Source organism: Lepisosteus platostomus, chromosome 11 (genome assembly GCF_059453375.1).
Source record: "Lepisosteus platostomus isolate fLepPlt1 chromosome 11, fLepPlt1.hap1, whole genome shotgun sequence".
NCBI lineage: Eukaryota > Metazoa > Chordata > Actinopteri > Semionotiformes > Lepisosteidae > Lepisosteus > Lepisosteus platostomus.
The window spans coordinates 20,120,185-20,146,973 of NC_142621.1; the positions used below are offsets into that span (position 1 = coordinate 20,120,185).

The following is a 26,789-nucleotide window of genomic DNA, read 5'->3' on the forward strand; positions in this document are numbered from 1 at the left end:
GGCAAAGTTTCGGAGGATCCACTTAACCTACCAGTATGTTTTTGGCCCCTGGGGTAAAAAACCTGAGCACCTGAAGGAAACGCATATGCACACACGCGCACACACACACAGGAAGAATTGCCTCTTGTGTTACATACAATAGTTTAACATATGGACATATTCACATTTCTTACAAAAACTGAAATGATCATGTACAGCTTGTTGAGACAATTCTTAAAATGAAGCTAAACCTCAATACAGACAGTGATCCCCTCACTTTGTACACAAGTCAATATTGTTTCTATTCAACATGATGTTTAACCCAGACTGTAATTATACTGACTACTCAAAGTGACAGTCCGTCTTTTCTTTGGCTAATAGTTAATTCTAATGAGCAATAACAGGTTGCCTATGGGAAAGAAAGGGTGTATTTTTATCGCGAAAAATGATGTAAACTACCTTACTGTTTTCAGATATGCTTTAATTAATTGGAGCCACTTAATAACTTCTGATTTAGGTTTTTATTCTGTTAAAAGAAGCCATGTTGTAAATACTTAAATGGTGAATTGAAATAATCTGCAAATTGTAGAGGCATCCTGGCCAAATCTTGGTATTTATTTTATTACAAAATTGGAATGACATTTTAACGGAAGAATACTATTAAAGATTTATATTTTTTTCATTACGGAAGCTAAATGCAAAAGTTCAGTTGTTAAAGCAGATCTCCTGGCTTTCTTCAAGAGCCAGCAGAATCTTGGAGCAATTACTGTAGCTGCTAAAGACAACAGAAGGCTACCAGAGTAGGCATGATCTAGGCCCTGTGGGCTGGCTTATATTCGCCAGCTTATATTTGGTCATTTTTACACAAAGGAAATCAATTTATTAGAAAGTGCATGTACAGTAGCTGAGTGAATGGGTAGCAGAAGGTGGCTTGCAACAGTCCCAGAGATACATTCCCTGCATTCTCATGGGGAAATTAGGGAACTGGCTGCACCTGGGGACACCAGCTCCCTATAAAACCATTCTCTGAGGAGTCGGTTTGTCTAACAAGACCCTCACAGTCACTTGGGACATTTAGTTTGTACAGTAAGATCTCCAGTTGAGATCCTTTGGGGCCAATTACATAAAAGATTATGAAATACTCCAGTGGAGTGAACCTAAAGTTAAGACTTCTTATTTAGTAGCAGCCTCGGTTATTTCTGTTTCGGGTCGCTGTTGAGAAGGAAGATGGGTAAGGAGCAAGTCTGGCCAAATAGAATGAACTGGGTGAGGAACTTCCACTGCTACAAGATTCTGATGTGGAGTTAAATGTGCAAATAGAAGGGCAACTGCGGAGTAGGAAAGGGAGTGTAACATTGGGTGTTTCTCTGGGCTGTTTAATCTACCCTATTCAGGTTGTGTTTTATGTGCATATCCCCTTGCTATACTACTCTCATGGGAGATCTGCTACATCTGGTGGCAGTGGTGGAAGGCTGCTCATTTTTGGTTGTTAGTTGTGTTTTCTGTGTAGTTAGAATTATGGAGGCAGCAATAGCACACTAATTTATACTGCCATAAGAAAGGAGACAGATAGAATCCATCATAGACTAATAATGATCAACATGATGTAGTCCAGATGGAAGCTTCCAGGGCACTCCAACAGAGATTAGAGCACCTGTGGGTAAACTACGGCCCGCAGGCCACATCCGGACCGCCAACCAGTTTTAACCAGTCCTTGAGGTCAGAAATAAATGAGTCAATATTTGCCATATTCCACTTTGTTTGGTGTGTTTTTTTCTTACATTTCATTATTCATGCTGTTAGATGGTGCACGGACGCTTTACCACAGTGATTCCAAACTGTGCATCGCACCGCCTTGGGGAGGTGCCATTGTCGGTCAGGGGCATCACAGGTATCGCCAGTCACACAGAATGTATGAGTTGCATGCTACCTAGCGGATTTGAAGGGACTCGATTATGTCACATGACACTGGCCATGAGAGTCGGCAGTCTGTAAGCAGTTTACCAGCTGACCATGGCTTCAGTGTTTCATGTTTCTATGAGAGGTCATTTTGTGAGTTTTTTGTTACACGATCGCAATTCAGAGGTTTTTAAATATGATTCAAAAATGTGAAGGACACGGAGCCTAGGTCTAAAGAGAAACAGAAACGCAAATACAGAAAGTATGACGACAGTTTCTTGAATTTCGGTTTCACGTGCACAATTGTGGACACTGAAGAATGTCCTCAGTGTGTTGTCTGCCTTAAAGTGTTGGCTGCTGAGAGCATGCTCCGCAGTTAATTGAAACGTCATTTGGAAACTGTTCACAGTAGTTTGATAAGTAAGCCTCGTGAGCTGCTTTTTCTAGCCAAACTACTGTCCCCAGCAAAGTTCTTTTTTCATCATACAAAGTTGCTTACCGAGTAGCACAATGCAAAACACCTCATACTATTGGAGTACCAGGGAGTAAACAACAGAGCTCTGTGAATTCTGCTTCCCTTTGTAATTTCCTGCCTTTGTGAGGCTCGGTTTTCAGCATTTGCGGTTATCAAATCCAAGTTCAGATCTAGAGTCAATACTGCGAAGGAGATGCATGTTGCCATTTCAAAGATACTACCCAGTATTTTTGGTGAATTATGTTAACATAATTTCTTAAACAAGCCTACTAACCATTAAGAGTCACTAACAAAAAGACTTTGTATTTCTCCCCCTTTTTAAAAAACACTGATGTTAAATTTTTGCTTAATTTAAGTAGTTTTATTTGCATTTTACAAAGATATTTGACTATTTAAAAAAAAATTATAATTGTTTTCACATGAAAATAATTTCAATAAAATGTGTTGTCAAGTATTTTTTCTATTTTGATCAAGCCATTTGGTTTTGAAAATGATTAAAAATAATACAAATTGGATCAACTTTGTTTTTCTTTTGACCCATCATAATCTTTTGTAAAATATCCCACTGCCATAGAACTTATTTTTGGCACAGGGGAGGCATGTGGAAAATGTGACAGGTCAAGGGAGGCATGGACCCAAAAGGTTTGGGAACCCCTGCTTTACCAGTTTGATTCACCTGTTAGAGTGGGTCCATCGTACTATGAGGAGGGAACCAGCGCCAAAATGAATGGAGTGAAGAAGCAGAAAGTTGACAGTGAATGCAGAGTGTTCAACAAAGAATGGACTGCAAAATACTTTTTCACAGAGGTTGGAACAAAGGCTATATGTTTAATTTGTAAGGAAAGTGTTGCAGTGTTCAAAGAATACAATCTCAGTTGGCATTTTTCTACCAAACATGCTATCTATGCTAGCAATCTGTCATGCGAGGAGTGGGCTAATAGAGCTTCCAAACTAGCCGCTACATGCCTGCATATAAAATTGCTAAACAAAGCAAGCTGCTCTCTGAAGGGGAGCTTTTGAAGGAGTGTATGATAGAAACCGCAGATATTCTTTGTCCACAGAGCAAGACAGAATTTGAAAATAAGTTTATCACACAGAACAGTTACCCATCGGGTCGAGGCAATCGGTGAAGACTTAGCTTGTGAGTTGAACATAGGGCTGGGCGATAATTTGATAACGATAATTATCGCAATATAATTTTCCCCAATATAATTTAAACAAAAGTTCGATAAATGTTCGATATATATGTTTATGCTTTGCGCATGCGCACAACATACTGCGCGAGTGCGCGTGCGTGTTGCAGACCGGGCAGCTAACGTGGTGTTGTTTACCCACACGGTGGTGTCTGACAGGATTGTAGTTAAGAGTGGAGAAATGAGTGACACTGAAGCAAATGCAGTGCTGCCAACGACCAGCTCGAAGGGCGATGACATCGTCGAAAGAAAAGGTCATTCAACTTCAGTAATTTGGAGATATTTTGGCTTTTTACGAACAAACATAAAACAGAGCACTTTAAACTTTGCAGTCTGTCTGAGCCATCTTCTATGTGTGTTTTATCACACTGCAGTATTTAATTTAATCTAATTCTATTAAGATATTTATTTTGTAAATTTTACTCATGCATATTTTGACATAAAAAAGACTTGAATGCTTTCTACCTCAGATTTGTTTAATGTTTCTGCTGTTTGGCAAGTGTTTGTTGTGTTCTTAAAATAAAGAGTTGTTTAATTTACCAATTAACTGTCTGGTTTCTTCAACTTTCACTCAGGAGAAAAAATCTGCCTTTAAACTTGAAAGAAATAATGATTTGACATTTATCGTGATAATTATCGACATCGACTGATATGAAAATTTTTATCGTGATAATGTTTTGGCCATATCGCCCAGCCCTAGTTGAACGTAAAGTTTTAGTTAATTTTAATTTTGTTTATTTAGAATATTAATTTTTTTTCTCATTATCGAGGTTATCGTTACTCTTGAACTAATAAGCCTGTGTTGGATTTTAAACTTATATAGGGCATAGGCTATCTGTAACAGCAGCCTGTAGTGGCCCTCTATACAGTTTCAAAATTTTATGTGGCTCTTGTGCCAAAAAATGTGCGCACACCTGGATTAGAGGCCCATATTCCCAGAGTGAATGAGGGGGGAAAGAATGAATTTGAATGAATTGAATGTAGAATGAATTTCATGCATTCTACAAAACATGACCACAACAGATGACAGACAGGCGTATTTAATTATTTTTGCACATACTGCAGAGAGACAGGGTTGGGAAAAGATCAGTAAGCCAATAAATGTTGTTTCTGATTGGTGAAGCACAAAAAGCATACTTTGATCTTGAAACTTCTGATGCAGCCCAGTGTGATCTCTGGAAATGTGAGATGTTGACTAGAATGGGAGTCACTAGTTACATAAGGGCACAACAGTTTTGTGATCTCGTGCTTCAAATGTTTGACTTGATCAACTTAGCTAAAAAACTGCTTCTATGCAAGGTTAACTCAGTGGCTAAACCTATGGAATTACTGGCATTGGACACTTACGTCTGAAGTCTTCCACCAGATTTAAGGCACAGGTGTGAATTTGTGTATCTGGATAAATTGTATCTGGATTAAGTGATGGTTTTGTGATTAAGGATTTCTTCGCGAAATTCTTTAAAATAAACGAAGGAGAGAAGAAGGGTTATTTTTACAATTCTGAATGATTTGATTCCCCTCATTTAGCTGAAACGGATGCAGTAGTTACAGATGCAGCCATTCAAAATGCACGAAGTAAGCTGCAGTAAAACGCGGGAGGTGTGGCGCGTCATACTGTGTCATACTACGTCATACCGCTGTTATGATATTGTATCCGGAATCACCTTGTAAAACCGCCAGGTGGAGCTAATAAAGCTTAACCTCTCATGTACAGCATTTGACTGTCGCCAGAAAACGCCCTGTTTCAAATCACGGTCACTGCTGAAGGACAATCTTTTTTTCCCATTAAGAATTTAAGTTGTATACTCTTTAGACTTTTAATAATTGTAAACTGTGTATTACAGCATGTTAATCATTAAACATTAAAAAGTCGGTATATTTAATAAAAGCAAGATTGCTCAGTTGGACAAAAATTGCTAAACAAAGCAAGCCGCTCTCTGAAGGGGAGCTTTTGAAGGAGTGTATGATAGAAACTGCAGATGTTTTTTGTCCAGAGAGCAAGACAAAATTGAAGACTTGGCTTGTGAGTTGAACGTAAAGTTTTATTAAAAAAATACACAACCTTCCACCTTCATCATAAATATCTTAATTATGCATAAATATTTTATGCATCAAAGTATTTACGGAAGATATTACTAATAGTATTAATAATGAATGACCTTGGACAGGCTGTAAACTTAAAGTATTACCGTGGTCCACTGTCTTTGTCATCAGTTTAACTGTTGTGACACAAAAATACTTTATTTTTTCATTTACAAAAAGTAATACCACAAAGTAAGTTTTGAGAATCTCTGATTCACCATGTCTTTCACATGTTCATAAATGATATTAATTTAGGAACATAAACATATTATGTAAACTGTGTATGGATGGTATTGGTAGTTTAAATAAAAAATACACACCAGTATTCCACTTTCTTCCTAAACATTTTAAGCATCAAAGTCTTGCATTCGGTTATATACTGTGGTTATTTTGGAAAAGTGTTTACGTGCTCTTTCTGACTATTTTAAGTTTATATACTTCATAAAAAGTGATAATGTTTGAACCTTTTCTGCAAATATGCTCATTATCGCAGTAAACAAAAGCATATTTTTTAGAATTAGATTAATAGGGAATATAATGTGTAATCGCATATCTAAAGAAATTAATAATGATATAATTATATTCATATACTGTAGCTTAAATTATCACAGTAGTACACTTTCTTTGGAAATGTCTGCATCAGTTTCACTCCTTTCCATGTGATTACGTCTGTGGCGTAATGGGTTAGGTGTGTGCCTTGTATGCCTTGTATGGACACTATATTGACATTTTTAAGAATTTGATTAATACAGAATATAATATGGAATCGCGGATCTAAAGAAATTAATAACAATATCATTATATTCATATCCTGTAGCTCAAATCCTGCTAAACTAAAAATTAGAAGAGTTTTATTGGACAATGTTGTGAGGCTCTGATTTTAACCGAAACGTGAATATGTGCCCATACATCTATTAAAATAATAACATCTCCTGGAGTTGTAATACAGGAAATGCTGTATAGGGTGCCTGAAGCCAAGAAAATTAAATAATTCAAGAACATTTAACTAATGAAAGAGCTGGGAGTTTTAGTCCTTGTTCTAGCCCCATAGTTCTGATACCCAAAATGGATGGGATGGGGGTGTTTTGTAATAATTTCAGGAAACTGAATGAAGTTTCAAAATTCAATACGTACATGATGCCCTGAGTAGACAAACTATTGGAAAAACTAGAAAAAAATATCTTTCCAGCCTAGAGTTGACCAAAGGATACTGGAAAATACAGTATCTGCGATGAAAATGTCCAAGGAGAAAACTGTGTTTATGATACAGTCCCATGGGACTATACTACGATACCTTTTTGCTTACATGGCATTACTGCAACATTCCAGAGAGTTATTGATAAAATCCTGTGGGCTCACACCTTGTACACTATGTCTCCACATACCCCACCAAAAGTATGACTTTTAGGCATATTAGTTACTTGGGGTATGTGGTAGGACTGAGTCAGGACTGTCCTCTTAAAGTGTCCATAAATTTGCTACGATAGAAACTGTCCTGAGCCTCAAAATAAAATACAGATGTGAGCATTTTTGGGTTTGCTAAGGTATTATCAGCGTTTTATTCAATTTTGCTGAGAGCTCTATCCTGCTCTGATCTCATGAAGTCCACCGCCCCTGATGCATTAGGATGGAACCAGGAGGATTGCAGACTTTACAAATGGATTGTGTCAAGATCCTGTACTTGAAGTTCCTGATTTCTCCAAACTATTTATCCAAATAATAGTAATTGTACACGGATGCATCCGAGATGGGTCTCAGTGCTGTACTGCCCCAGGTTTGAGACTCTGAAGCACATCCAATCTTATTTCTAGGCTGCAAGCTTCTACAGAGGAAACACAGTGAACACATTTGGCCATGCCCCTCGGACCACACCTACACCATCTACCTCATTGTAATCTGCAGTCGTTGTTTACATGTCTGCATTGTTTACATTCGAACTGTTTACTTGTACATTGTCTACTATTTGTTTGTATATTGTCTTGATGCACTTTGTGTTTTATGCTTTTGTTTTAATAATCAAGAGACTTTCTGTAAACTAAGAATTCCATTGTACCAGTACATGTACCGGTTACGTATGGCAACAAAGTTCAAGCTCAAGTTCAATTTTAAAACAGGAGTGTTGGGGTATTAAATGGGCATTGGAAGCAGTCTGGTATTATCTGCTGGCTTGGGAGTTTATGCTGGTTACCAATAATGCCCCTCTGAGCAGGATGAGACTCAACAAAGAAAATATCTGTGTTACACATTGGTTTCTGGTGCTTCAACTGTTTCGTTTTCATGTTGAACACGATGCAGGTCTAACCATGCCAATGTGGATGGATTATCCTGGGCACTTTGCCTCACGGCGGGTGATGCTCTATCTCCTGGATTGAGCTGGGGGTGTATGTAGCACAGTGGATGGGTCAGGATTGTAGAAACAGGGTTGAATTGCAAAAGGGTAGCATTCTGACAGTATCAGGGATGCATTCCCTGCATTCTGCAAGGAAATTAGGGAATTGGCTGTACCTGGGGACATCAGCTCCCTGTAATAGTATTCAGAGTTTGTCTAATAAGACCCTCACAGTTACTTGGGACAGTAAGCTTGTAAGATCCTAGGTTGAGTTCACAATTTTGTGAAAGGTTACAAAATACTCTGTTTGAGCTGAAACGCTGCTGGTCACCACTAGGGGGCCTCAGAAGAAAAGAAATTTGGCTTCTCACTTTCCTGACAGTTGTATGGGAATGCGATGTCAGGAATATAAACTGCTAATGCTGATGTCCCGGTGTTCGTGCCAGAACCATACCCACAGCTGTCAAGCCAAGGTACAGTTTTTGCTCCTCTCTTCCAGAGAGTGAAATAGATTATGTCCAACATTTGAGCTACACAATATCATGCTATAAAGAAATTAATGTTTCCACACAGGGATCTCTCAGTTGCGTTCCGTCTCCCTCAGGAGCTATCAACTCGAACTGTCGACACCCTCAGTTCCACCCGAACCCTGCACTGTGACAATTGCATTTACAGTACCAGCTTGACCTTAAGCAAGAAAAATAAATATAATTGCTAAGAAGATAAGTTTTTGCAAGCTACTTATAGAGATAATTTACATTGCTAATAATTGATACTGTATATCCTATTGGGTATCTATTCATTTGGAAGAGTGAATATTCAGGGTCAAGCACCATGTATCCACCATATTTCAGCACTAAACAGGAATTATCGCTTACATTAATGTGTAGTGCTATTACATATTTTTGTATTTTTCCTCCTTCTTTACTTATACTGTTTTTATGTGTAGAACTATGCATTTGTTTTCATATTCATTTTTTTCACCACTTCATAGATTTTGAATTAAAATATTATTTTTGCTTACATTATTGTTTACTGTGTTGGCCTTACATTCATCTTTAAATTTCTAAAACTACATGCTTCACAAAAATAGGGAGACATTATTCTGCTCTGGGGAAAAATGCTATGAGACCCACCTCATTAATGCATTTTTAATTAATGCTCCTAGCTTTCTGCCATAATTAGCCCTGATATTATGTATTTTTTTCTTTAGTCATTGAGGGATTTAATGTTTCTTTTTTTTACTTTGTTTTCTTCTTCTCCTAAGTGTATTTCAATCTAACAGAAGGCTCTTCATCACACTTGCATAATTAGGCTACTTAAATAATTGCTAATAAAAGTCCTGATTTTCGGTGTTTGTAGTTGGTCCGACATCATTGGGATTACTGTTAAAATTGCTTAACTTCTCCCAGTGTGCCATCCATCTCAGTGAATATACATCACAGTGTAAGAGCACTGAAGTGAAGGCAGACTGCAGGATTGTTAGCAAACAACTGAAACCAGCCTGTTCCCAATCTGATTCCTGAGAATTTGGATAGTGCCTCTGTTTCCATTCTGACATTATTAAACATTTTAAGAAATAAATAATTGAGTGCTGCTCCACCTGCATGGCAACTCACTCTGCCCATGCAGCCTATGGCAGGACAGACTTTATCTGCATCGTTAAGGACAACAGTACAATTGCCTCTGCTGCCCTATCCCAAAGAAGTGAGTCCATAGTGTTATGGGTGTAACACTAATGTGCTGTTAGGGACTGGCGGCTTGAATAGTCTGTGTCATGACAAATATAATAGATTTGGTTTTTTTTAGCCCCTTGTACTCGTTGTTAATTATTAAGGAATTTCTCTCTGCAGAAGCTTATTGTGTTACATCTAGGTCTACAATGAAGTTGATTCCATCAGAATGCTGTTAGAATTACTGGCAGAGTAAAAGCCATTTTTTACGCTTATGTCAATGTCATTCAAATCATCTATTTTTGAGTGGAGAACTGATTACAGGCTCTATTTCGTATTTAAGGAATGTATTTGGTGATCTAAGTAAGATCTAGCCTGTACATAAAAAAAGAATCAAGCTTACATGGGGTTACAGCCATCCTTTAAATGCCCTAATTTCCCCATCCTTAATTTTGCAATTTATGCTCAATCACAGAAAATGTGGGAGGATCTAAGCTATTAAATGCTTGGCAACTGTAACCAAGTGACAGTATCAACTATGCTGGTCATTGGCCGGACTGTTGATTGGGGGCAGAAGGACCAAGTCAATTTTTGAATGGGAAATTCGGCCGGGAGGAGGGAGGAGAGATAGGGGCTGGCGGAGAGAGAACCTCAGGTGCAGTAGCAGAAGTAGCACAAAGGAGAAATGTGTGAGAGCGAGTGAGAGAGCGAGGCAGGCACAGCATCCTTACTGCTATGCACCAGGGAAGGAATCCTCAGTCAAAGTGTTCAGCAATCATCAGTTAACCTTGGTTAAGGATTTTTTCCATTTCCTTTTTCACTGCGGAATAGTGGGTTGCTTTCAATAGGATTCCGGGCTGGAACTGCAGCAAGCTTTTGTACACACTGGGAGGAGAACGACTGTTGGGTGATCCATAGTGCAAGGGCTCAGCCTCTCTCCAGGAGACTGCATCTTTCAGTACAGGAGACGGACTGCAGCAGAGGGAAATTTGTTCCGAGAATTTATTAAACACAGCATTGCCTGATTCAACATTGCATCCTTTCGGATGGATTTGGAAATGTTACAATGCTCTCATGGCTGTATTTGTTCTATTCATGGTTTGCTTACTAAACTGATAAAATAAGATTTGCCACTTTTTGTTTGGGAAGACATCTAAAATCAGAAATAAAAATAAATTTGGAGCAAACAAAATGTTTTTTGTATGAGCAGACAGACTTGAAGTCCCCTGCAGAATGGTCTACTCTTTTAAGGATCTTTGAGGAACTGTTGGATAAACTAAAACTGGGATGTGTGCCTTACTGTTCTTCATTTATCTGAAAACCTTTGTAGGGGAAAATATAACATTATAAAGTACACCATCTTTCTGAACAGGACCTGCATCATGGCTAGGACTTCATATTCTCTTGCCTGTCTGATGACAGAGATGACAAAGGTAGTTTAAATTGGCTTCTGTGAGGCACTTGCACATAATACTCAGGCTCGTTCCTGCTTCAACCCCGATCAGAGATATATCACAGGTATACATATTGAAAGCCTTGGTATCAATACCTTAGAACTTTACTCCAGAGTATTGTTTGTTCGCAATAGACTGAAAAGACTGTACTCACGAGGTTTTGAGGTGACAGGGCGTAGTGCAGAGTGCAGTGCTTGGAAATAAGCATTAAAATCCAACATAACCTAGATGACTAGCTTCCTTCCTATGTCCCAATATTGGCATGAAAATAAACCTTTAATCTACATTATTATAAATTTGTCTTTTTTATTTAGGACTTTAAGACAAGTGCAAAAGGTCTGAAAAAATAAAATGAAGAGCAAATGTGTTACTTTTTAGGATTTCTGCATGACACTGAAATTGCTACCCAGTGCCCATTGATGATATTATACAATGTTTTAATCAATTAAATATTTTTAATTAATTAAATTAATCGTTAATGTCCATTAAATGGATCATACTGAATTAGTAAATATCTTCTTTGCAGAATCACCTGCTCTCTGCTACCCAGTGCCCATTGATGATATTATACAATGTTTTAATCAATTAAATATTTTTAATTAATTAAATTAATCGTTAATGTCCATTAAATGGATCATACTGAATTAGTTAATATCTTCTTTGCAGAATCACCTGCTCTCTGTCGTTTTTTTCCTGTAGTGCTTCAGTTCCAGGAAGCTTGCCTTTTCACATTCTGCACAGTTTTTTCCCCTTTCATATCCTGGTAATAGGATAGATGCTGAAAGGAATTCAAACTCATATCCAGAACTCATTATATCAGAATATGTGATCACAAACAGTAACTGTTTTAAAGCTATTGCAGTTTATTTTAGTTGTGTTCTGGAACAATGTCTCTTCTTAACAGTCCTTACTCGAGTTTGATGGACTGCAGAAGATGGCATACTGGAAGGAGATAGCCTCTTCTTTGTCTTCCTTTGCCCAACCAAAGCTATATGAAGGAGAATCCATTAGCTGGGAAACAATGAGCAGACTGGTGTCTTAAACAGGCTAGACAGTTGATTAAAGGAAGAACGTGTAGGCATGATTCTTTGTGAATTGACATTCCCTCAAATACTGCCTGTGCTGTTTGATTAAATCTAAAGCAGCAGCCATCTCAGACCTGAACCATGAACAAGTCTGCTGTTGAAGTAGTGACGCCTGTAATGAACAGCAGCACTGGCAGCATGTCGGTGAACCATTCTTGTCCTCTTGGCTTTGGTCACTATGAATTGGTGGAAGCCTGTGTCTTAGAGACAGTGGTCATTGTTCTCCTGACTGTGCTGATCATAATGGCGAACCTAACAGTGATTTTTGTTTTCCACTGTGCTCCACTGCTCCACCACTACACCACCAGCTACTTCATTCAGACTATGGCATATGCTGATCTTTTTGTGGGTGTAAGTTGCCTAGTCCCTGCACTCTCCCTCCTGCAATACCCCACAGGAGTCCAAGAGTCTTTAACATGTCAGATTTTTGGATACATTGTTTCTGTTCTCAAGAGTGTTTCTATGGCTTGCCTAGCATGCATCAGTGTAGACCGCTACCTAGCCATTACCAAGCCTCTTTCATACAACCAGCTTGTCACACGATGCCGTCTTCGTACGTGCATTGTCTTGATCTGGATATACTCTTGCCTCGTGTTTCTGCCTTCCTTTTTTGGTTGGGGGAAGCCAGGCTACCATGGGGACATCTTTGAATGGTGCGCCCACTCCTGGCTAACCAACGCCTACTTCACGAGTTTCATTGTGTGCCTGCTTTATGCCCCTGCTGCCTTTGTGGTCTGCTTCACTTATTTTCACATTTTCAAGATCTGTCGACAGCACAATAGGGAGATCAGTGAACGTCGAGCCCGTTTTCCTAGCCAAGAGATGGATATGGGAGAGGAAGGGCACAGTCCTGACCGACGCTATGCTATGGTCCTGTTCCGCATCACCAGTGTCTTCTACATGCTCTGGTTACCCTACATCATCTATTTCCTCCTGGAGAGCTCCCATGTCTTGGATAACCCCACCCTCTCCTTTGTCACCACCTGGCTGGCCATCAGCAACAGCTTTTGCAACTGCTTCATTTACAGCCTCTCCAACAGCGTCTTTAGGCTGGGCCTGCGCAGGCTCTCCCAAACCATCTGCTCATCTTGTGTATGTGCCAAAGACCAAGACCTGCGGAACCCCAAACCACGCAAGAGGGCTAACCCCTGCTCTATCTGAAAGTGTCAGAGGGGTTGCCCACCCCAGCATTCTCTTACACCAGCTGCACAAAATAAGTCATGGCTGTACAACGTGGCAGGTGATGAGATTTTTCCTGCTGGTTTCCTTGCTCTTCAGGAAGCTTCATTGACCCTTCTTTTCACAGAGAGTTATTACCTAACCTGATACTGCTGGTTTTGAAACACACTTGGAAACGGATACAGAGACTAGTAGTAACACTGCTGAAAAGGTGACTCCTGACCTTCTCCAGCATGCTTTTGTTATGGCTGTCAGGTCAGTAGAGAATAGTTGAAATCTACACATCTTTACTATAAAGATCTAGGAATCTCTACTAGTAATAGTGTATAAATAGACAAAAACATACAAAGAAAAGAAAACGCACTATATAAACAATGCCTGGAAGTTCCTAACAGTGCCCTGCAGCTTTATTAGTGATGTTGTATACTACTGTATCTGTACTGTGTGAAAACAAGATACAAGATAGCAGCTAAAATGAATAGCTAAACCTTTGTATTAAGTCTATGTAGCTTTCTGTTTTATGGGGCTCTCCTGTGTACTTAAAAAGCCTGCAAAAGCGTTCCAATTGTAAATTTACTGTTTTTTATTCATATATTGTTATGTTACTGATATCGTGTCCATGCCTAATATTTTCACTTAACATTTAAAGAGCTTATTGGTATTTAACAATGTGTGGAAAAATTATTTATTTTCAAATAATGTAAATTATTGTGCAGTTAAGAAGCTGTGAATGGAAGATTTATTTGTTTGATATAAAAATAAAATTTTACTATATATATGTACCACAGGCAATAAATAGTTTTTAAAAGATATTTGTTCATTATTTTAACACATCAACCTTTATAAGGTTTTATCGTTTTACAGTTCTGAGTTCTACATGTAGAATGAGCTCCTTAATGTAAAAATATATCATTTGATTTGCTGCTATAAAGCTATTTAATATACTGATCACATTTGAGGCCTTTAAGGATCTTTTTCATTACCTCTAAAAGCTTATGTTGCTTATTTGGTAGAATCCATAATCTGCATTATTTTTTTTCTGGTCAAACAGTACCTGTGGAAAAACTACAGTTAAATTGTGCATGGTACAGTAGGATGTGATCTGCCTTATCTCCCTGTCAACTTTCTTCATAAGCTGCCTGTCTCTAACTGGCTTTCAACCTATAGTGAGGGATTTGGAAAGTCTGCTTTCTGCTCTCTATGTAGTCTTAAGTAATGGTTTCCTGGGACTTTGGAATAGCTGCTTCCAGTGCAAAGGTGGAAGCTGTTCGTTTGAGTAAATGCTGAATCAAAATGGGATTTGCTTGAGGTACTTTTGCAAAGAACAATCCATGGAAGAAAGAGTTACAGGCCACACAGGGGCCCTGGATTGATGCAGTATGTTGTTTCTGAAAATTGACTGGCTCTGTTCAATAAGAGGTGGAATAACAAAACTGCATTTTGTGAAGGGAGATTTAGTTGAGATAGAAGATTAGGTCTGTAATTTCTAGAATGATATGGTTTAAATGTCTTTATTCCTTTCACAACATTTGTCTCTTGTCCTGTATACAGTATGTTGTTAAACAGAGTTTCTTGACTTATTAATCATATAATCTAAGGTTCTAGGTTTACTTAGCTATATTTCCATTTTTCTGTGTTTTAATATGATGATTTATTCACTAAGAATTACATCATAACTAAATTCAGTACACTTTTAAAGAATATTTTGGAAAGTAAAGCTAAAATAACATTGATTGGAATTTTCCAAAAAGCAGCAAAGTAGCATTTATCTTTTGTCTGTTTATTTCTTAATATTTATTTTTATTATATTCCCATGTTTTCCATATACATACATATATATGTACAAATGTACTTTGGTGTACAGCATGTAGTGTATATGTTACTACAGAACATAAATTATTCAAATGTACTTTCACTAATTATGATTACATATATGAGAATAACATTATTCTAAATTGCTGCTAGTAAGCTGTTTTTTTATTAGGAAGCAATTAGGTACACAGTGTATATTTTTTATTTTTTAACATTTTGTGAAAGGTTAAGATTTTATTTTCACTGCAAATAAAACATATATTTCTGTTTGAAATCTGTGTTGCTTTTATCACCAAAGCAAAATACATGTGTAATTAGTATTTTGTAATAACCTATGGTTAGTTAGTAATAACCTTAGAGTTGAAGGTTATTACTAACTAACTATAGGTTATTAATAACCTTAGACTTGAAGTCTTATAAGTGGATGTACCTTTAGGGGTAGTTTTATGAAATTCTATGAATTTGTATAGAGATTTGATCCCATGGAATTGCACAAAGAAGGGTCACTAAGCCAATTCTTTCTGTATGTTCCATAAATGTTCTTAATACATTGAAGAACAGGGACTCAGGGAAATCATCATGGAAAAAAGCAGTCAACTTGTCTACCATGGCTCACATTTAGGCACAAAAGGGAGAAAGAGAACGTATTGACACTGGCATCCAGATACAGGGCATGGGAGGCATGGGAGGCATTTTCTCAGTTTCTTATATTTCTTGTCATTCTTGCATGTGCAGATCTTCCTTCTGAGTGTTGCAAACAATAATGGTTATGCAGATAAAACTCTAAGTAGAAATGCTAAAACAACCATTTGAGAAGCAGGCCTGGAAAGATTGCACAAGGCTTTAAATTTTTTTAATTTGACTACAGATCTGCAATTAGCCTTTCACGCATAGTAAACATGGCTATGCATTCTTTACTTTAATAAGTTTAGAGTTATTTTTAGAGGGAAATAAAAAAAACCTTGCCCTTTTTTTAAACAGGTCTAAGAAATACACTTAATCTGCTCTATATAACTACAGGTCTTTTACTGCTTGAACAATGTTTTTTAAATATAATGATTATATCTGCTGAGTGTTTAAATGGTTGTGGTTTAAATGTGGTTTAAATGTGTGCTTTTTTGCCTTGTTCCATACACAAAGGGCCTATATTTAGAAAATATTTATAGTAGAGCGCTTGTATTTTTTTCTTTACTAGAAAAAAGAAATACATGTTGATATTACAGTGCTTTACTCTTTAATTACTCTATTTTTTGTAATCTGTCAAACTGAAGATTGTTTTTATTTGGCTGCAGATCTTTCTAGAGAGCATGCTTTTTAAGCAGGAGAGTAAAATAATTGGGTAGTATCACAGAATGTTGAATGTTGATTAATTAAGTGCCTCTGTGTACATGTACTGTATATTTTCCGTTTGTGAGCATTTGTGTGTGTGAGAGAGTGCTGTTTACATAAATAAATATGTTGAAACCAAATCCTCCATATTGTTTAGTACGTGCACTGCAGTCTGGGTGTGCCCTTATGTGACATTGGACTTAATGACTGTTTTATCTCAGCGCTGTGCATAGCGGGTAATTTGTTATTTGACAAATTAGTTATTAATATAATCACATACTGTAGCTTTAATGTTATTTTACATGAAATAAACTAAAGTACGATTCATTCTGTCTGCACCTCTACTACACTATGATTATCTATCTTCTGAGTGCTGCTAGATAATGAAGCTCCATGCTCACTGACATCAAGCTACTGTAATCTAACATTTTGCTACAAAAGGAAGAACTTTTTCTAACATATCTCTCAGGACCGGTACGATCCAATTCATATCCAATTCTTGCTTCCAGAATTGTGTTTTGATTTACTTTATTCTTGAACTTTTACCTGTGTTTTCATTGCACAACACTGTTCAGCCTAAGCCATACATAATAATATACAAGGGAATGGTTATTTTTATTAATAAAAGCATGGAAAGGTTATGCGCAAATGCCTCAGTTCACCTATGGGAGTATTACTTACACACGTAACTATTTTTAGCAGCACCAGAGGTATGATAATTCTTTGTGTGGTGAGTATGGAAGTGGGCTCAGCATGGATAAAAATAGAACAGGATCATTTTTAACCCACATTCCTTCTGTGTATACATTTTTCCTTTTCTGATTGTACTTACATGGATTTCCTGATGGTTCATCCTTAATTATGACTCTAAAGAGGGACCATCCAGTCTTGTTAATATTTATGAAAATCCCCTTCATGCTTTCTGCATTATAAATTCCATTTACTATGACTCTCTTCAGCTCCAAACCTCTGAAATAACCTTTCCTTTCAAAAGGCACCTTCAGGCTTCTGAAAACAAGTTGGGAGAGCTCTGAAACATTTTGTAAGCATAACAAGAAATGCTACCCCCCCCCCAGCAAGTTCACAATTTATTTTTCAAGTCTTTCCTTTCATGCAAAGATTAAATCAGAGAGTTATAGGACTTAATGGAGCACAACAAAATATTCTTAATGTGCAACTGAGTACATTTGTGTATTTAGCCTGCATAAATCACAGCACAGAATTGTATGTAAAACACATAACCATTAGTAATTGTTTGTACTAATGGTTAGTAATACATGTATTGAATTGCCTAAGAACATTGAGTAGACAATTTAATAATTGTAAAATTGCCACTGTAAGTCCTAGACTCAGCATGGAAAACATTTAAGTAGGAAAACAGAATATTTGTTTTTATATAATTAAAATATTATCTTGGAATTGTGTTACAAAAAGCTTGAAAGGACAATTATGGAATTAACAACATTCATAATTCACACATTGCTGGTGCATTATGTCCACTTTTTGGAAAAACAAGTCCTGGTTCCTCTACAAACAGCAGCTGCTCCAAAATATTCTTGCCACATATCATCGACGAATCTTGCCTTTTCTCCACTCTGCTTTTTTTTCATTTTTTAGTCTCTAGACACCTAAAGCTAGATTTCCTCTTTTTTAAAAAACTCAGATGAGAATTTTTTTCATCTTACATTTTTTTCTAAACAAAGCCACATTGAGCTTATTTTGTGAATATATATTTTATGGATGTGCTATTCTGTGTCACCTGCGTCTGCAGCCCTAAGTCTCTGGTTGTGTTGCAATGCGGCCATGCACTTATTTCTCCACACCAACCAATCCCTTTGCTGTGTGCAGTCATGAACTGCTGTGATCGGACTGGTACTGAAACATGGAACTCTGCGCCCAGAGAACACCGCAGAACATACAGTACCATCTTCTGAACTAAGGTTTTAGTCAACTTCTGCACCTTAACAGATAGCCCAGAGAGCTGATCTACATTCCACGTGAGAGGCCCTTGGCTTTTTGGTCCTGTGGTATGTAGAGAGAGGTGGTCTTCCTGCTTTGATCTGTTGCAGAACTGTGTGATTCAATAGTCATATTTACATTATTATTAACGAATACAAAGACAATGTTTATCCGAGAAAGCAAAACAACACATTTTAATGGAATACTCTTAGGGTTTCATTTTTCTTCTTTTCAATTTCCTGAATATCCTACAGTTTGCAGATTGTGGCACATTTGTTGTTTTATGTGCTTTATTAGGATAAAGGTTATGGTTATGTATGTGTAAGAAAAAATGAAGCTCTGGAGCAGGCATGCAGCTGGAATGGGGTAATGACTTGTTCAACTTGTTAGATAAGTTTTATGTTTAAGGATTTCTTCATATAAATCTTTAAATTAAATGAGGGAGGGGGGAAGGATTATTTTTTGCAATTGCCAGTAACCAGGGAACATCTTATCAACATGATGGGCAAACAATTTTTTTTATTTTAAAAAATTAAATAAAAAATAAGATACAATGACGCGTTCCTACCTAACTCAAACATTGTGTGACTTTAAAAGCTGTAAAAAATGGTTTAGACGTGGGTAATGTCATTCTCATTAAACAATGTGCTTATCGCTCAAATCCTGCTAAACTAGAAATTAGACACAAGAAGAGTATTATTGGACAATGTTGTGTGGCTCTGGCGGAATTTCTCTGTAAACTGAAGAGTTATAGAGGAGACATGTTGTATATCACCTCTTTTTACACTTGTAAGAACATTCCAATGTTAATGCAACAAGGAAGATATTAATAACCTTTAAATCTGAAGCTGTTAACTCTACTTCACACCTGCATGTCAAGATCAGTTTCAAATAAAAAAAAACATCAAACCTTTGATTGGCTTTGATTGTTTCGGAAGGATGTGAAAAGTGACAATTTTTGACAGTTACCATCAGGAGAAAAAAAAGTAAATTTTTTTATTATTTGTGGCTGTTGCAGTGGCTTTCAATGGCTGGATAGTTAACGCTTCAAAATTGCTTCGTCAGTCTGTCCATGGGGGGAAGGGGCGGAGCTCTCCTTGACAGCTGACACTCCTCCGTACGCTTAAGTGAAAAATTAATTAAAACGCCAATGTAAACATTATATTTACAATTTGTTGAAAATAAAAATGTAAAGTTCTCTAAAGCTTTCTCAGTCAAGGGAGCTGTGTAAACATGCAGTAAAAGATCAGCTAAAGAGAGTAGAAAACGCTTTCAGAGCAAACAGTGTTTCAGGTGTGAAGAATAGAGCCCCAATTCAATTGCAGCCTAAACCTTTCCCCACACACCCTGCCTCCTCTGTGATTGGAATATACACAAACAAAGCACTGAAAGTTTTACAGTAGATGATCAGGTGTTTCACAGACAAAGGGATAGTACGTAATTCTGGCTTTATGAACTCTCAACTGGGATTCGATTATTTAAAAATAAGTTTTTTTATAAAATATAAAAGTCACTGGGCAGTGGTGGACGGTTAGTTGACAGTGCGCTATTTTGTCAATAACCTGCTAATCTGCTTAACACCCGTAGAAAACATGATTTTATTTCTGTATGGTATGCATGTTATGTTTACAAAATTAAAGTGTTTAAAATGTTTGATTAAGAAGTAAAAAGAACTTACAGCTTACACAAAGACTCTAAGCTGATCGCGCGGAAGAAAAACCACCCATTTTGCGTGCATAAAAAGTGTTTTTAAATGATTTATATACAGTATTTTCATGTTGATTTCAAAATAGAAAAAAATAGAAAATAGAAACACTTATAAAAATAACACTGAGCACTTACCATTTCAGTGAGAGGGGTGAGCTTGTTTAGTTGAGCAAAGCCTTGCAATGTCAGTGACGAGGGCAGTGAGCTTCAAACACAGATCTGGCTCAGCATCCATTTTGCTGCGGTACTTTGTCTTGATTGCAGTGAGAGCAGAGAAGCCTTTTTCACAAAGGTAGCTAGTAGAAAAAGGCATCAAAAATTGCACAGCCTTTAGTGAGAGGGCTGGGTATTCACTCTGTCTTTGGTATTAGAAATGCAACAGTGACTGTCATTTCAATAATGACATCAGAGTCGCATCAGATGATAACTCGGGCAACTTCTCTTGCTCAGCACAGGAGAGATTCTTGGGTATTCCTTCGGCATCAACAGTAAAGGGGTTCCTGATCCACTCTGGTGTGGCCTCAACTGGAAAATACTCTGAGAACTGTTCTTTCAATGACAAGAGGTGCACTGCAATCACATCTCGAACAGCAGCATCAAGTTCTACACCATATGTGTGCAGATGGTTCTCCAGAGTTGGGAAAGCAGACACATCACCTGCGTTGATTTTATTAACAAAAAGTTGCAGCTTTTTCTTCATAGCATTGATCTTGTCAGACACATCAAAAATTGTTAAAGAGAGCCCCTGCAGTCCCATATTCAGCTCATTCAAACATGTGAATATATCAGCCAGGTAGGCCAATTTTACCAGCCACACTGGATCATCAAATAGACTTGCCAAGGGAGATTGCTGGTCATGCAAAAACATCTGTACCTCAGAGTGCAGCTCAAAGAGCCTTGTGCCCCTTGATAACCATCTCACTTCAGTATGTAGCAAAACCTGCACATTTTTGCTGCCCTTTTCATTACAAAGCACACTGAACAGACGTGAATTCATTGGTCAAGACTTGATAAAATTCACAACTTTGACAGCAGAGTCTAACACGGATTTCAAATCCTCAGGCATTTTCTTGGCTGCCAAGGCCTCGCGGTGGATGCTGCAGTGCGTCCACTTCATATCTGGAGCAACCTCTCTAATTGTGCAGCTACACTGCTGTGTCTGCCTGTCATCGCTCTAGCACCGTCTTTACAAACTCTGATGCATTTTTTCCAGTCAATGTCATTCTCTTCAATAAATTCATTCAGAAGCTGAAATATGTGCTCTCCTGTAGTTCTTGTTGGTAGCAGCTTACAGAACAGAAAGTCCTCATACGACATGCCCTCAAACTCATATTGAACGTAAACAAGCAAATTTGCCAAATTGACGACATCTACAGACTCATCTAATTGCAGTGAAAATCATCTGCTCATCTTAACGCGCTCTATCAGCGTACTTTTGACATCATCCGCCATATCAATAATTCTGCGAGTGACTGTGTCATTCGAAAGGGCCACCAGGTCGAGCTGTCTAGCAGCTTTTTCTCCACACATAATAAGTATCAGCTCTTTTGCCAACGGTAAACAAAGTTCTTCACCGATAGTGTGGAGCTTATCTGCTTTAGCAATCCGCAAGCTTGCATAGTAAGATGTTTCTTGGGCTTTGGAAATTGGAGTGGCACTGTTCATTATGGTGGACTTGCGCTGCTTCAGATCTTTAAGTTTCCTTTGAAAACAATCAACAGGCTTATCCTTCAAGAGCGCATTCTTTGTGGTAAAGTGCCGCTTTAAATGTGCTGGCTTCATGCTTTCATTGCTGAGAATCTCACAGCACACGACACACTGTGGTCTTGGCTCTTCCTCTGTCCCGGTGTAAGTAAATCCCAAATGTAGATAATTTGGATTGTACCGTCTTGTAGCCATCTTCCGACGCTTGCTAACACTAGCAGGTTCAGCAGCAGAGTTTGTGTCGGAGGCCGATGTATAATCCTCCTCAATCTCAACAGGTGTGCGTGATCTGTCAGAGCTGGCATCATTACTCTTGGTGTCTATTCCTTTCAGCCAGGACATAATACTTGATTTTTGCGAGGTATTCATTTTCAATCAATTGTTGACGAATACGGCGCTGTTGGAGAAATATTTTCCGTTTCCCCTTTAAAGGCAATCAGAAGTCCATCTCAGAAGTTTTTCTTTCATGCGCAGGGATGCGAAACTTGATGTATTTTCTCAAACTAACCCAGAACAGTCCTTAAATATTTTTCTGTTATCTATCACGCTTTCCCATGCTTACAAGATTGGCGTGTTCCAAGATCACGCACATTCTCCCACCTTCCTATTTGCTGGAGATAGCTTTTTTAAAATACAGTTGGTCACTTAAGTTCATAGCATGCATTTGTATACTTTCCCACGCTTACAAGATTGGCGGTGTTCCAAGATCACGCACGTTCTCCTACCTCCCTATTTGCTGGAGATAGCTTTTTTTTAAATACAACTGGTCACTTACTTCATAGTATGCATTCGTATAGAGTGGTATAGAACTACATCGTAACTCTGTGTTCACTCAAATATTAGCGCACGCTGTACCGTAGCATGTAAGCTGCGTATTCGACACGTATTAAAATAGAAAATAGGACAACCCGTCCTGATGTTTCAGCGCACACAACACAGGGTCATATGGCGTACCACCTGGCTGCACTCCGTGTACCACTCCCGGTTCGCGTACCACAGTTTGAGAACCACTGATTTAGACCATTTCGTGAATGGAGCTTTGATTACAACTTCTACACTAGATACTCAAAGGCAAGTACATCACTCATAAGAATTAAATTGATAACAACTGGGGTTGAGGTAACAATTGAATTCTCGAGCTGTAATGCAGAATGTTGACTACTCATCCAATCTGTGTGGATTCAGATCTCCCGCAGACACAAGGGAACAGCAACAGGCTGTTGCTGCGTCCTCTGGCCCAGTGCCAGACTTTGGTTTGGTGTGGGAGAAGGAGGGAGAGATTCTTGCTGCGACGCGCTGGCAGTGGGCTCTCTGAAGACCGGCTAGTTAGTCCTGGCTGAACTAGCGAGAGTTTGTGCACATGGAAAGTGACTGTGGGTCCAAGCAAGTCACACTCTTTAGACGGGAAGAAGACCGGTTTGTTCCCGATGTAGCACTAGTCCTGAATACTGATATTCAGCTGTCCACAGTCCCGAAAGTAGGTCACTCGTTGATCAGGCGAGCGTTCGCAGTGGGGTACCGGCGGTTCACAAGGCTTTCTGCTGTGCTAACATCAGGTGAATCCTTTGGTTACACGTGGGCGATCTCTGGTCTCGACTCTTAGAACAAAGTAAAGTCCTGGCACTGGGACACACTGGCTATCACGTGATTGTCTGAGCTGAGTCTGAGAATGTCCTGGAGGAGCTCCTTCTGGGCCTTGTACTGCCTGTTTTATCTGGAGGAACTACGGTCATTCATTGGTTGAAAGTTTTTCGGGCATTTGAGACCCATGTGGGGTTACCTTGCCCTTCCAGTTCCTGATTGGCTGATTGAGGTGGAGGATGAGTAACAATGCTCTCTGACCTTGGGATGAGACTCTCCCTTGGAATCTCCCAGACAGTAAGGCACCATAAATGAACATTTATTAGGGTGGCTGGAGAATCTCAGTGTGGGGAGTTGTTCATTATCAGGAAACTCTATCAGCTAGAAAAACACCTTAAATGTGAACCAAATGGAATGGCCTCTCTGTATCCAGCACCACTGAGATGAGGGAGAGGGACTGGCAAGGGAGCAGCAAACTTAATTCCTGTTTTTTAATTAGCCTTGCCGCTACAATGTTCAATACAGGTGCGCCTGAGTGCTAAGTCTGAGTTTTATGAAAGTACCCACCATCTTTTTTCTCTTCTTTTCCCTCTGCAAAAACAAGAAAGCTAACAATATACATGCTTTTGTAATGTCAAGGCATTGCACATTTTTGATCAATGGTCATATGACTCTGTGACAGAAATTCTGGTATTGGTTGGTTTAAGTTTGATTTGTAACTGTACTCAAAGTTTTTTAAATTAAATAAATGAGCTATCTCAAGTGGTGAGACAGCGGTAGGAGGATTTTTCTCTCCATAAACCCATTCCTTCATTAAATATATTAAATACAATTTTAAGGAGCAAACCTAACTCATTTTTATTCAAATCATATTCAGTCATTATGCATATTAAACTCTTGCTGGCATTAACTCCATAGATTTTTTTCATCTCAATTTTATTTTGGCCTATTATTTCATTCTTTGTTTATACAGTTCCAGCCTTTCAAAATGCATGCATACCACCTTGCATCGCTCTTTTTAAAAATATTATGTTGCAGGACGGCAGTACTTTGTAAAACTGGCAGGTGGCACAGTGAATGAAAGTGGCGGTGGAAGTATTTGGCCTGTCACCCGGAAAATGCCTGATTACGGATTCTTGTCAATGATCAGCCCCATAAGGACAAACTTTTTCCTTAATTTGTGAACTGCTTTGACTTTTATTAATTTTATTTTGGATATTACAGTTAATATATATGTTAAATGTTATATTAAATTTATATTAAAAATGAAAGTAAGGCTGTTTTACAAAACAAAATTATTCTGCTTGATATATAAAAAATAGTTAATTATTATAGCTTGTTTTGAATGTGATGTGTTTTTTTAGGTTTATATCCACATTAAGATAATCTGTATTTTGTCTAAATGCTATTTTTAGCAACAAGAAGTTATGAAAAATAAATTTAATACATACTGTACTGTAGTGGATTTAAAACCATACAGTATCATACTGTATTTACTATATATACAGTATATTTATACAGTATGCAGATCATACAAGAGTTCATTGTACACTATTGTGTTACGACCTTAAAAAATGTATCTAGGGTTTTACCAAAAAGCTGCAACATAAAAGAACTCCCGAGAGATCGGATTAATTTTATTATTGCCCCCCCAAAAAATCCAGGGAACCAGAAGTGAATGTTCGTATTCCAAACGGGGGGGGTAAGACAAAGAAAAAGAAAGAGAAAAAAAACAGGCAAACTAACTGACTATAAAAGAAAACAACTAGATAGGCTAGAACCGGAAAAAAAGAGGTTGTGCCTAAACAATAAGGCTACACCAAAAAAAAAGTCTTCCGCATTCTACCACTGTTTATACTCACTAACCAAACCAAAACGAAAGCAAAGAGGAACACACAACATGTCTTTCCTCACCCCTAAAATACACCACTCAGTTGTGGGAAAAAGGAATTGTAGTTTTTGTTTATGTGCAGTATTCAATTCAAGTGGGCAATGTTTTAAAAATACAGTACAGTACATGATGCAGAGAGCATGCAGATCTTTCACACTACTAATGTAAAAAAGTCTGCTATTTGTTTTGTGTTTCATTTTTTCAACAGGTAGTAAGAGTCAAACAGGCAAGCTAAGCAAGAACTATTTTAAACTAAGCCTGTAAACTAAACAAGATCTCTGATGTGCTTATTACAAACTACACCTGCACACATGAGCAATTATTTGTCTTTGAAAATGAATGTGTTGCCAAAAGCTTATACAATTATCACAACATTTACAGAAATTTCCAGTACAGTATGTTGGGCTGTATACAGTATATTTTACATCATATATACCTACAGTATTATTGGACATAAACATACATACATACAATTAAAAATAAAAAACAAAAAATAACTGAATGCATAAGTATTCACCCCCTTGCTTTGAAACACATAAATTACATCTGAAGTAACCAACTCTCTTCTCCTAGTCAAATAATTACTTGACTGGAGTCCACCTGTGTGCAGTTGATGTGTTTCACATGATTTCAGAATAAATACACCTGTGTCTGGGAACTTCCAGTCAGGGCAAGGATATAAGAAAATTTCCAAGGCGTTGAATATACCTTGAAGCACAGTGAAGTCCATCATTAATAAGGTGAGAAAATATGGAACAACTGTGAATCTGCCCAGAACTGGCCATCCTCCAAGAAGAGCTGTAGTAAGGGAGGCCACCAAGAGACCTACTGCAAACTCTAAAGGAGTTACAGTCCTCCATGACAGAGATGCGAGAAACTGTGCATGAGACAACAATAGCAGGCACACTTCATAAATCTGGCTTGTACGTAAGGGTGGCAAGAAGAAAGCCTTTGTTGGAAAAAAAACCATATCCCATCTCGGCTGGAGTTTGCCCAAAGGCATGTGAGAGACTCAACAATTTGGAGAAAGGTTCTACGGTCTGATGAGACCAAAATTGAACTTTATGTTTGGCGCAAACCTAACACATTACATCACACTGAGAACACCACCCCTACAGTGAAGCATGGTGGTGGCAGGCAGCATCATGCTTTAGGGATGTTTCTCCGGGGGAGGGACTGGAAAACTGGAAAAATGGATGGAGCTAAGTAAGGAAAAATCCTGGAGGAACACGATTCATCTTCCAATAGGACAATGGCCCGAAACATACAGCAAAATCCACACGAGTGGCTTAAAACCAAAAAGGTTAATGAGGGGGATGATTCAATTATTGTATGTTTTTTATTTTTTAATAATTTAGTAAAATGTCTTGTTTTTTTTTTACTTTGACGTTATAGAGTGAGTACTTTGTGTTGATGAATGGCAAAAACATCTCAGTTAAATTCATCATGGTTCCATGC

At 38.0% G+C, this 26,789-nt stretch overlaps 2 protein-coding genes across 3 annotated transcripts in view; both read left to right on the top strand.

The window, feature by feature from the left end:
• The window catches only part of rabgap1l (RAB GTPase activating protein 1-like), a 423,532-nt gene that overhangs the window by 116,208 nt on the left and 280,535 nt on the right, over positions 1-26,789 (top strand). The gene's annotated exons all lie outside the window — the stretch shown is intronic.
• Positions 11,631-16,629, top strand: gpr52 (G protein-coupled receptor 52). The gene has a single exon (XM_088598820.1). The coding sequence runs from the start codon at positions 12,251-12,253 to the stop codon at positions 13,328-13,330; it is 1,080 nt and encodes a 359-aa protein (XP_088454946.1). The 5' UTR covers positions 11,631-12,250; the 3' UTR covers positions 13,331-16,629.

Coding starts and splice junctions, on each gene's coding strand:
- gpr52 (XM_088598820.1), top strand. CDS start 12,251: ATGAACAAGTCTGCTGTTGAAGTAGTGACGCCTGTAATGAACAGCAGC.